Raw genomic sequence first — 13299 nt, 5'->3', positions numbered from 1 at the left:
TTGGCAAAAGTCAGGAAAGTTAAAAGCACAGGAAACTTATTGTCCCAAGACTGACCTGCATTTTTCAATGAACACCTGGAAGAGAGGCTGCTTCAACAAGCTAGTTCTTCCTATTCACTCTTGTAAGTTGTGACATAGCAAAACTTTTTGCTCTAACCCCAACCAGATAATTATTTCCTTCTTTTGTCATAGCAGGTGCCCAGTACCTGCTAGACACTTAATCTTCATTAATATCTAACCTTCCTTTACTGATGCCTAAAGTAAGGAACTGTGGGGTGGAGGGAGAAAGAGAGATTGCGGGGCTATAAAATTTGCGCAGTGAAAGCACCCCCTTTGGAAATCAAATTCCAGAGATCATCCTCACCATTTGGGAGCACCCAGCTGATTGGGGACGGATCCCCAGTGCTGTGAGTATAGTAAGGGACAATTTAATAAACTTTCTTCAAAGTTTGTTGCCGTCCTGGCATCTCCCTTTGTGTTCTCATTCTTTGGTATCCATCCTGCAAATCCTAAATTAATCCTAATTTGTGCACAAATTAGTGGCAACACTTCCCTTCTAGCAAGTTAGACTATGGGTCTATTTCCTTAGTTTTACTTATAAATCACTCTCCTGAATTTCACGCAAAACCTTTTCCACCTTTCCTTAGGGATGGCTAGATTGAACCCAAGACCTCATGTATGCAATGCAGGGGCTTTATATTATGGATTGATAGCCTATTAATGGCCACCAGCTGCCAATGAGCAGAATGTCTGGGGAAGTTCAATGCAATAAGGTTTACTGCAGCGCTTTTGTTGAGGGTCTTCAAGGATTTTGGTGCCAAACAGAAACTAGCTGGATCCTTCACTGTTGAAATCACAGAGGACAATTTTCATATTGTAGCTGAAACTATAGAAAGGAAGAGTAACTCAATCAGAACTCTACTGCAGTAATAAAACTAAACCTCTCTCGACTTAAATATATTGATTCCATGTTTCATTTTCAGAGATGGGAAATGTTTGAGAAAACTACCATATCACTGATTTTTCACAAGAGGCATTCATTTCCAAGATCTTTCAGTTCAGATATTAAACACTGCTATCATCTCTTCTAAAGTTTAATGATGTCTTCACAGTGATATGGAATGAAATGAACCAGTTTTTAAAAAAGAATATTTTGTTTTAAATGTTTAAATGCATCCCCCTCCATTTATTTACATAAAATGCATGTAGTATGAGACAATGGCCAGTAATAATTAATTACACTGAAATGAAACATGCTTTATTGCCAGAACTAAGCTATACTCTTACCATTCAAAGATTCACGTTACCGCCTTACCTTACTAAAGTCAACAGTGCTGTTTTCTCGGCTCACATCATTTTTGGTTTCGGTGCTGGTTGGCGCAGACTGTGGGGAAACAATCTGACCTGCTGGAAAAAATTGTTATTACAGAATACTAACACTTTTCTGTATTATTGTTATAAAACAGTCAAAAAATATTCTCCCTTGAGTCAGCTTGAGTCCAGTGGACTTCATGGACAGGGGTTGCAGTTTTCTTGGCAACAGTAGATAAATAATAATTTAAAAAGTCCCAGTCTATTGTATAGCCCTGGATTTCCCAGTCTAGTCTCATATTCAAATAATAATCAGGGCCAATACTACTTAGCTTTTTCAGACTAGTCAAGATTTGCTAGTTGCTACCACCTGAGAGGGGCATTCAGGTAAAGAGATATTTAAATGAAAGACTCATATACGTCTTATCTAATACACAAAATATTTCATGTTCTAAAGTATATGCCTTTATTACTTGTACAAATAATACATTTTATCTGATCATAACATATTGAAAATAATTAGGGTCAACTGAATAAGATCTTTTGGTCTACAGTACCTGCAATATGTACCACATTATAAAAGTTTGCTAAAGCCATTACTTTATTGATTTACCAAAGCTCATGACTCAACTTGTGTTTAAATCATTAACATGAAACTGGTTGTAAAATGCTTCCTGGAAGATATACTGAAATAGTCACCCCTCTTGGGTGGTGGCGCCATGGAAGCTTGAATACAAAAGGCATGACATAAGGTAACAGCCCTACCTTATCTAGTCTAGTCTGAGAGTTCAAATAAGAAAAGCATATTCCTTCATAGATTGTCCATATATCCCCCTTCCTGAAAATCTTGAAAACCAAAATTGTATAATGTGCAATGGCGTAAGAGTTCAATTCCTGGCAGAAGGGAGATTGAACCACATACGATCTAATACCAACTATAACAATTGTATGTACCTGATGAGTCTCAGTAAGGATGAAACTGGTCATCAAGTAACGTGTAAAATATGAGTCAGATGAAAGCTGACTGTTGCTACTGCAATAAATACATTTTCCCAGGATCACTGTTAGAAGGCATATCTATACTGCAATAAGATGTGTATTTCCTTACAAAAATAAATAAGAGCTTATTCATACCATAAGTGTTTAAAATTGAAAAATTTAACTCATCAGTAATAATTCATTCTCCCAAGGAGATTGTGGGAACTATAGCTTTGTGGGGGAACATGTAGGAATTTTGAATGCAGTACACTCATTCAACTACATTTCCCAGTAATATTTGGGGGAAATCATTACCCTGATTTTTAAAAATCTACACAGCTTTTTAATGTTGAAGTAGAGATATTTATTATCTGAACCCACTCTACATTTTCATTTATATTTTTAGTTATGTATACAGACACATGGACACAACTCCCCCCCCCCAAATATATATTTTATGAAGGGGAAAATATTTCTGACAGCCCAACCCATTTCTAATTTCTACTTTTCAGATTAGAAAAATATTAAGACCATTTCCAGAAGAAAATAATCCTAACTAGAGTAGAATAACCATTAAAAAATTCTGGTACCTTTTGCAAAAAGACCCTGAAGACCCTGAAGGTGATTGTCTAGATTAACCATGATGACACATTGTGCTGGAAGAAACTGAGGTGAAGACAAGACTGAACATCTGAATTGACCTAATGCTCATGCAAGATAGATTTGTAGTACACTACCTCTGGACTTCAAGGAGTTTACAGAACCCAAAGGTTAGAGATGAAGGAGGACAAAGATGAGATGAGCCTGTTAGAGACAGATACAATAAAGATAGAGCAAAATAAAGAAACATGGAGATGATTGGCACAACAGCAGAGTTTAGATCAGAGGTTGTCAAACTTTTTCTGGCTGCGAAACCTGTTAGTTAAGGAAAAAAAATATTCAAGAAACCTTGATCAGGAGGCAAACCTCTAGTGATAGAAAACTGCTGCATGCTAGTGAACTTTTTTCCCTTTTTCTTTTCTTGTCCTTAATCTCTCAAAGAACCCTGTCAAGTTCTCACAGAACAGCAGGGTTCCATGAATCATAGTTTGAAAAACTCTGGTTTAGATCATGCACAGTTATTCATGGGCAGAAAAACCTATGGAGAAGGAAAGGTCTGATATGAAGTGGAAATGATTAAGAGTGATGGAATATTTATTTCAAAATAGTAGTGTGATAGCATTTTTATGAAAAGAAATAGTGAAACTGAAAAGGATGAACAGTGGGGAACAAGTGAGAAAATAAGAAGTGCTGCACTGCTGTAGAAGAAAAAAATGACCCAGCTGTGATCATTTTGTAGTCAGGAACATCTGAATTTGTAAGGAATGCAAACTAGGAATCTCAAATAGCATAGCATTTTCCTCCAGCAGCATTCAAGCATGAGCACTCCATAAATTAATTACACCTTTGTTGGAACTTACAGCAGAAGACTGAGAAAATTCTGGCAGGACAATCTAAACATATCAGTGGCATGCTGTAGTTTCATATAGCTCCCCCAGAACCATGGAATTGAAGACAGGGTCTGAAGATGACAGCATCAACATTAAGGCTGGCACCCTAATCACAAATCTCATAATTTTGATGGTCTGTTTTCCTTCTTCAGTATTTTTTGAGCCTCAGTTTCATCATCCATGACAATAAACAATGTAAAGCCCATAATGTGAATCCTACTCTATGCATAGGGGAGGACATTATTGATATTTAAGTAAAATAAATACAGAACAAAAGAAGACTAAACAGATTAGTGGGCTTATGATGCAGCAGTATCATTACATAAGCCAATCCTACATGCTGCATTTTGGAGTTGCACAAACAGAATGGTGGAATATAATATAATATAATATAATATAATATAATATAATATAATATAATATAATAATAGTTGTGCAGGTGTCTCAAGTCCTTGGAGGGGACTTTCATGATTGTCTTAAGAACAATAATTCCAGCATAGACTTTTTTTAAAAAAAATCTATTACTACTGAAGTTGCAATAAACTAATGATCCTATGATCCTCTGCATATAAGAAACTAAGAGGGCCATTTTACTGTTAAATTTGAACATAAATATAAATAAAGTTTGGCTCCCTCAAAATACAGTCCACTCAGAACAAAATATTATTTTTTATGTCATGCATGTCCTTAGTAACTAGGATATCAGGGAAAGGGTTAGGTTAGTATTCTTATCCCTGGGACCTGGTTTTATAAATGCAAGAATTCTTCCACCTATAGTAGAAAAGATGGCACTGGTTAAGGCAAGTAAGTTACCCCTTCCCCAAATCCACTTTCCCAGAGAAAATAAACTGTCAACTCAGCCATAAAATAATTGGAAGGCTAAGGAATTTTGATAAATATGGACAATGTAATAGTAGGTGAGCATAGATTCTGGGAAGCAAAGATATATAGTGTATGATAACCCCATAAAAGTAACTCTCTAGAAAGAAAATATGTCCATGAAAAAAATGTTTTGGTTCTCTCAAAGACAGCTTTGTCTTTGTAGTACTGTCTTCATTACTTCACATAATCCACCCCACAACTGACCTCACCAAATGCACGATGTGCTGTGACATCCAATCAAAAACATTGCTGCTATATCCATTCATGCATAGTTCTGTACAGAGAGATTGCATCCCTGCCTTTGGTAAGTTTGCTTCTGCTGCCTCCAGTACCATTATAAACAATCTATGCTTCAGTGGAATGGTGTGCAGGTCTCCAATTTAAATGAACTCTTGAGAAAATTTGTGAGAGGTTTCTCCTATCCAGCATTCAGTCATAAAGAGTTCCATCTACTTACTTCATTAATATAGGCCAGACACAAATGATGCACTGAGGGTAAACAATGCTCAAATTAAGCAGTTAAATAGTAATAATAAACAAGACACAATGATAGAGATTTCATATCCCCAAATCTTTTTACTTTAAAGAAGATTTATCACATGTGATGCTGTCTAAAGAATGAATGTATAACTAAATGTTCAAAATAAGAATTGCTAAAAAATGTTCAAAGTTGATCCATAAGACATACTCCTGGCTTACAGAGTCTGAATAGCCCATAACGCTACCCTAGCAAGATTGCCCCATCTGTAATTTGCAACTGACTCCATCTATGTGATTACCCAGGGAATTCCTAAATAATTTCCTGTGAATCAAACAAAAATAATGCTTCTTTAATGACCAATGTTGTGAGATATCAAAATAATAATCTGTTGACTTGTATTACAATTTGCACTTTATTAAAACCAATTCAAATACCGTAGGTTGTTAATAAGACTCATTAAATGTTAACAGAATGTGACTGCATCAATGTTGGTTTACTAACAGGCATCGTTGTCGCTGAGAAAATGAGTTAAAATAAATTGGTACTATTCAAACATGTTGATCTAGAGCTTGTATCGTTCTTAAGCAGCAGTCACTGAGCAGGGGAGCATGGAATTGTATTCTAGCACAGGTGCAGGGCATCAGTGTAGGAAAAATGCCTTAAGACATATATGGTACAATTCTGAAACTGCTTACCTGGAATATGCTCAGAGAAGTCAGATTTGGTTAAAGGCTTTATTTTAAGACAAAAGATAGCTAATTTACAAAATCTTTTTATAAGGGATTTTATAAAATGTCTTGGTTATGTCTCCTGAAGTCCGGATAATTGGCTTTCCTTGCTCTGAAAATATCATCTTTCCCATCTCAATCTTAACAGCTCATAATTGCTTAGGAAATGGAATGACAACAGCCACGCTTAGGTAACATCAGAAAAATGATTGGTTTTTTTCTTCTTTCTTTTATACCGCATCTTTCTTCTTACTTTATCTCAAACCCCAAATGATGTGCGTTTGATGTACACAAGGAATGTATACATTTCCTTTAAACTCATTCAGTGAAATCAAAGATATATATAGTAACTGCTGAATATAGGTCTGTGAAAACAGCTAGTAAAATGAAAGAGCCAATTAAGCTACTGCACAGCAGTACCAAAGGCTTGTGCTTTCCCTTCCTGATTTCCTGTAAGATGGTTCCTTTTATAAGGCATCCTACTCTGTAATTCCAGAGCCACTGTCAAAGATTTGCTACCATACCTCTGACTCCAATTTCCCGAAGTTAGGGAAGGGAACCTGAGAAAATGCATGTGTTGCAGTGATGTTGGACAAGAAGACTGAAATGCTATTTGAAATCAAAATGTGGAAGCAATCACCTATTCTGGCAACTACATTGTATCAAAGCAACATTAGTTAATTAACATGACACTTTACCATTTTTGTCCATGGAATGAGGTTCAGACTGTTTCTTGCCAATGTCAGCAAAGGATCTGACTATTGGGATCCTATTGCTTAGCTTCTTCTGATTCTGATGATGATGCTGTTTGAGTAAAGCCTCATGTACTCGGTGGCGAACATCTTCACTGAGCTGTCCTGACCCTACTTGTTGATCAAGAATCATGTCTGAAAAGAAACAAAACAGCAATTGAATTACCTTTTAGGTTTTGAGTCAGAGAGCAATATATGCAGTAACTCAGCACATTTCTCATGAACTCTCAGTTGAAGCATTCAGTAAAATCTATTGCCCACATGAGATTTGATCACTATGCTGCAAATAATACTTAATCTGGGGGGTTCAGCTTTCCACATGAGAGCTAAAAGAATAAAGAAATAAGGGAATGTGTGAAAGATATCTGTCAAAGTTACCACCCATGCCTGCTTGGTCACTGACCCTCCAGAGTTGAAATGGGAAGTTTGCAAGGAGCCTCTACTCACATTTCTTTGTTTGCAAACCTGGACCAATACAAGAAGTTGCCCATGAGCAAGATGAAGGTCTGCACAGACCTCTATTTCTTCATAATACCAGTTTTTGTACTGTGTTGCAACCATAATTATGAAGACTATAGGTAAACCATGTTGACAAAGAGGCGGGCTGATTTTGCTATTAACTTCTATACACAACTATTCAGATTTATGTAAGCATTTGATTAATCAGGCTACTGGCTATGGAAAGTCAATTTTGTAGCACCACTTACAAATACTACAATCCTATGGAAAATAATTTAACCAAGAATGATACAAGTCTTAATTGTCCTGTTAATATTATATGCACAAGAGCCACAGGCTTTGAGCAGCCCACACATTATTCATGAGATCTATGCAGCTGAAGGTAAGGTCAACAGACACCTTTGCAAAACAGTAATACTTCATGAGTCACTTCCTGGAGTCCAAGGTTCCAGAATGGGATCAAAGTCTCTCAAATCATTTATTTTTATATATTATTGGTTATGTTTAGATACGGACAGAAACATGGATACTTCCATACCTGCAATCTATCTGAGTAATTCTGTGAATGTTAAAAATCTAAATCCTGTAGCTGGCTTTCTCATAAATAGGATCTGAACTGTACACATGTCTGCATTTCTTTTCATTTCTCGCTCAGCCATCACTGACCTGGATTTTCTTCTAAGACTCGGTGTGTGTTTTTACATGCAAAGTAATATCTACATTATCACAAGGTGAGAAAATATTTTCTATTAGCAAAATGAGTACTCAACTCTTGCAATGCTTCTGTGAACTGCTCAGGCTTGGACAGTAGGTTCACTTTTTTACAGTAGTTACTTAGCATCTATTTACTTAGCATCTATTTACTTACTTTACTTTATAAATTTGAGGGTGTTCCCAGTGGGGTTCTTGACTGGGGACTACCAGCACCAGTGCAAATAAGTGCAAGACATTGGGATTAGGGCTTCATAAGAAAGCCATGAAGTGCAATTTAACCCTTTCCCCACACATCCTTTTCACTCCACCTGCTGGCATTTCCTCTGTGATTTTCTTGTCATACAAAAATTATAGAGAGTGGGCTTTTTACAGAAAACAAAATAAGCAAGCAAGCAGGGTAAGGATTAATCATTAGTCCACCCGCACATCAGACTGGGTTCACCTCTACTGCTTTGCAACTGTTTACTGGAGACCGTATTTTCAAACTGTATGATAACACCTTTTAGAGGAAGCAGTCTTTAGGAGCAGTTGCTTCAAAGTGGTTCCTCTGTAATGCAGATGTAGAAAGCCAGGATGGTCATTAACAATAAAATGCCTAAACTCTCTGATTTGGATATTAAAATGAATTGTGCAATGCAAGTTTAATTCTGATTTAAACTTCACACATGAAAATGGATTTTTAAAGGACAAGTAAACATGACTATAAAGTCATCAGGAGTCCAGCTTGACTTAAAGAAGGCTTTACCTTACTAGACATCAGCTAGTTTCATCAGTCAATTTTAAAATTATAATCCAGTATGTGTCCAGATCAGCATCTGATATCTATTTCTGTCTCCCTCTCTCTAAGCAGAAGTAGAGCTCATGGGCTATATGACAGATATTAGAAGAATCAGCTACTGTGGAAGACAGGATGTAGGAACTGAACCAAGCCACACATCTATATATTTGAGCATTCTATTACCAACTATATAAAATTAATAGGTTGGATAGATACAACAGTTTCTCCAGTAAGAAAATTAAAGACAGAAATAAGAAAAAAGAAAGACAGAGAAAGAAATGTTATATTGTTAAGTTTTAGATATTTTTAGAAGAGGAGAAAATGGTAAGACTTTAAAAAGCAAATTTCTTAGTACAGCAAATGAATCAACATTAATTAAGCCACAAGGAGCTTTGCATATTCATTAGAAGACACAATGTCACACAGCCCCTCTGACATAGCCAGAGTGAGTCATCAACGGTTTTGTTGAGAATCCTTGGATGGCTCACGAGCCTTTTTCTGAGCCATTCCACTTCTCCAAGAAAGCTCAGGCGTGAAACAAGAAGGGCACGCAGATGTCAAAAGCAGATGGGATTAGTCAAGTGTTTGATTATTTAAGAAAAAAGGCACAGGTACTCAGAATAAAAGGCACAATTCTTAATTATATATGCCTTCAGAACAACTAGCTTGCCATATAATGATGTGACAGTCATCCTTTTTACGTCTGTCTTAAACAAAAGAGACCATTGATTTGAGGAGCAACAAAGTTGTGTTGTTGTCATGGCCATGCATTCTGCATGGATGTCTACCAAGAGAAACCTTATATGTATATTCATTAACCAAAAAAATCCCAGTTGCATGAAGTTTTAGCTCCCAGACAAGTATACAGACTCTGCACATGCAGAGTCTTTCACATGTGTAGGTGTTGGGACACAGAGGGAAAAAGCTGGGTGACTTCTAGGGCCTACTTTCTGTTTAATCACATTGACATCTTTCATGGGATTAGCACATGAAAGAAGCATATAAGAAGATTGCCTTCTCCCCATATTCTTTGTACTGAGATGTCATCTAGTAAGACCTTTATGAACAATTGTTATTTTCATGTCCAACGTGAGTTTCTCAGGAGCATAGATCAGGTCACATTGGGAAAGAAGTCTAATCCAACAGTACAGTTTGTGTCTTTTTAAGAAAGGCCTATGCAGAATTGCACTGCATAATCCTACTTTCTACTTCACCCATGGCCAGCCAGATAGCTCTCTGAAATGTATAAGCAAAGTAGTATATTTTTTTCCTCATCATTTTATGCCAAAGATGTATAATGTCTCTAATCAAAGAAATTCCAGGGATAGACAGACAGACAGACAGATAGATCAATTAATTTAAAATAACAGCCAAAACTAGCCAAAATTAATAACGCCAGAAAGTTAAAACTACTTTAAACACCACATAACAGCAGAGGTGCAGGCTATCAAAAGGCCCAAGAGAATAAAAAGCTCAGAGTAATGTATGATGGCTCCCAATGCAGGTGGGAAACACCTCCAATACAGTGTTTGAAGACACCTGCAAATCAAAATAGAGAGATCAGCCAACTACTCCAGAGGGCAGCAAGTAGGCCACAGCACCCATTCACTGCCTGCCTTGTCTGTTGCTTCATTCCTCAAAATTAGGATCAGCCCTAACTACGGAATATGTGATAATTAGCCTAAAGCTCACTGCATTCATACATTCTAAGAGAGCTGTCGGATCTTAAGCTACTCAGTGTAGAGACAATCACAGTATCTTTATATTAAATGGGACAAAATATAGGTATCAAATGTATTCTGCACATGCTCAGAGAGATGGTACTGTCTCACATATTTTAGATTGAATGATGTTACTGAAATTAAGGCCTAGTTACTCCAGTACTCTTAGTTTCTCCACACTGTTCCAAGATCGTTTTTAGAAGTACAGTTAAGAAAACTGAAATCTCCATTCCATACCCTGTGTATTTGATTTTTAAGAACTTTGCACTTGTCTGTATTAAATGTTATTTTATTATTTTCAGCAAATTCTGCAGTAAGATGGGCAGTGACAACTATGAAATATAAATAAATAAGTAAATCTATCAAGATTATTTTACATTTTGTTCCTGTCTTCTAGAGTATAAACTACCCTATTTAATTTTTTCATTTGCAAATTGATAAGCATTGCCTCTACCTCTTCATCCAAGTCATACTTCTTTCCAGTTTGATGAGCACTCTTTGAATATGCTGTTTGAGCCAGTTGAGCCAGTTCCCACTTAATTGTCCACCATCCAGTCAGTACTTAATTAGCTTGATTGTCAGCGTGCCATTTGGGCACTTTTCTACATGCTTCATTGAAGTCAAGATTTATCTATCTACCTACCTACCTACTTACTTATCTACCTATCTTTCTATCTATTTTAAGCAAATAATTCTAGGTAACAAATAATACAATACAAAATCAACAAAGAAAAATACAGTTAAAAGCAAACATAATATGGTAAATATAAAAGCCAAGGCATCTTACAAAACAACTCACAGTCCCAAACAGATAAATATTGGCCTTTGCTAACATCCCAGCCCTATCAGCTGAGGGAAAAGTCAGGTTTTCATGCCCTTCGGAAGGCCAACAGCTAAGGTAGTCCTCAACTTACGACCACAATAGGGATTGGAAAATTCATGGTTAAGCAGTGTGGTCATTAAGTGAGGCATCACATGACCGCATCCAATTTTATAATCTTTTTGCCGCAGTCTTTAAGCGAATCACCACAGTCGTTAAGCAAGACATCACATGACTGCGACTTGCGACCTTCCCTGCTGGCTTTCCCATTAACTTTGCTTGTCAGAAGCCGGCTGGGAAGGTCATAAATAACAATCATGTGACCGCAGTACTTTGCAACCATCATAAATGCGTGACAGTTGCCAAGTGCCTGAATCATGATCACTTGACCACAGGGACTCTGCTATGGTCGTAAGTGCAAGGACCAGCCACAAATCACTTTTTTCGGCACTGTGGTAACTTTGAATGGTTGTTAAATGAATGGTTGTAAGTTGAGGACTAACTGTATGTCTACAGCATTCTCACAATCTATTCAGGAAGTTACCTTAACAAAGAATGAGGTAAGATTAGTCTGACCTTATTTTTTCTTGACAAATCTATGCTGACTTCTCTACTTACTGTGTAACTGATACATTATTGCATTTTCTTTTCTTTGGGAAGTCTCCAGAGTAATTTTTTAAAAAATATATCTTTGCCATTCTAAAGTCTTCAACTTCTATTCTTATTTGCTTTCACTTGTGGTAGACAGGTACTGAGGTACCCTTTTCGCTGTAGGATATAAAAGCACTGGACTAAATTATTTCAGTAAAAATCTTACATTTCAGCCATGCTTACAATTCCATGAAGGCACCGACTGCTAAATATAGAGATTAACAAGGGGCAAATGGAAGGTAGAGTTGAATCTACCAGCATGACTTTCAAGGAATCTTAGTAGGTCACAAGAGTTGCTGTTGTTTTAATTTAAAAAGCCTTTCCTCCCCTAAATTAGGTATTTAGGGTCCCTGGCCTGTTGCAATTTAAATGCTGATTTATACTTGCGCATTTGTTTAGGCCATTTATTTATTTCACTTTATTTATATATTACAGCAATAACTTTACAAGTTCACAACATCTGGAATATTTCATTACCACAACACTGTTACACATTACTAGTGTATAGTATGTAAGTATTCCAGATTCAGCAAAATTGTGATTCCGCCCTTCATGCATTTAAAATTGAAGTTTTATCCATGATGTTTTCAACTATAGCTATAGACCATACCTCTGAATACCAATTTTCAGCTGTTAAATTATCTAAAAGTTTCCACTGTTGACTTATAATAAATTTAGCAGTTAAGAATAAGAACATAATAAGTTATTTATTAATCAGCTTAGCATTCTCTTCCTCAAATATATATAATAACTCCAACTCACACACACATTCTACTTTTTGTTTAATTATAGATCTTACTTCCAGAAAAATTTTCTGCCAGAATAATGCAACTTTTTCACAGGTTGGCCACATATAAAGAAATATACTCTTCTGTTTACATCCCCTCCAACGTGTTATTGAATAATTACTAGAAATATACATTATTCATATTGAGGATAAATGCCAACTATATATTACCTTCAACTACAATTCTTGCATGGAGATGATGGGTTTCCTGCTAAATTCTACCATTTGTTTACCCAAATCTATATCCCACACCTTGTGCAATGTAGTACAGGGATCGCCTATCTCTATCTCCAATAGTATCTTGTATATTCTGGAAACTGTTCCTCTTGGTTGTGAGTGATAATTACTAATTTCTCAAAATTGGTGAAAGGATGATTTGCTGTTTCCCTGACCACTTCATCATTCAAAAAAGATTTAAGTTGAAACCATGTCAACCAAGATACCTGATGGCTTACTTTAGATTCTATTTCTTCCTTATTGTATAGCAACTTGTTATTACAAAAATCTCTTATTCTATATAAACCAAATTGTCTCCATAGCTTAAGTGGAATTGCCCTAGAAGTCATAAAGATCAGAATGCAGCATCAAGGCAGTTAATGGGGAGATGCCCTTTATCAATTCTGGACTTCTCTTCCTCCAAACCTGAAATACAGCTTTAGTAAATATGTTCTTCATATTGTTTCCTTTTATAAGCTCCTTTGGAGAGAAAAAAAATGACTCGGGTATCTAAGTCTTGTATGACTTCTA

General features: G+C 36.3%; 1 protein-coding gene across 1 annotated transcript in view; it reads right to left on the bottom strand.

Annotated features, from left to right (window-relative positions):
- Positions 1-13299, bottom strand: part of SLC4A10 (solute carrier family 4 member 10) — a 190614-nt gene that overhangs the window by 64035 nt on the left and 113280 nt on the right. Inside the window, exons 6-7 of the mRNA XM_088146648.1 lie at positions 6569-6757; positions 1316-1407 (exon numbers count right to left, since the gene is read on the bottom strand). Of these exons, the coding sequence (XP_088002774.1) occupies positions 1316-1407; positions 6569-6757 (281 nt within the window). The remainder of the gene's footprint in view (positions 1-1315; positions 1408-6568; positions 6758-13299) is intronic.

The sequence above is a fragment of the Python bivittatus genome, unplaced genomic scaffold (genome assembly GCF_059951505.1).
Source record: "Python bivittatus isolate LINGU-HERP-01145 unplaced genomic scaffold, Pbiv_v1 ctg000480_np1212, whole genome shotgun sequence".
Lineage (NCBI taxonomy): Eukaryota > Metazoa > Chordata > Lepidosauria > Squamata > Pythonidae > Python > Python bivittatus.
The sequence above is the reverse complement of the archived record's forward strand: the minus strand, read 5'-3'. Positions and strand labels throughout refer to the sequence as shown.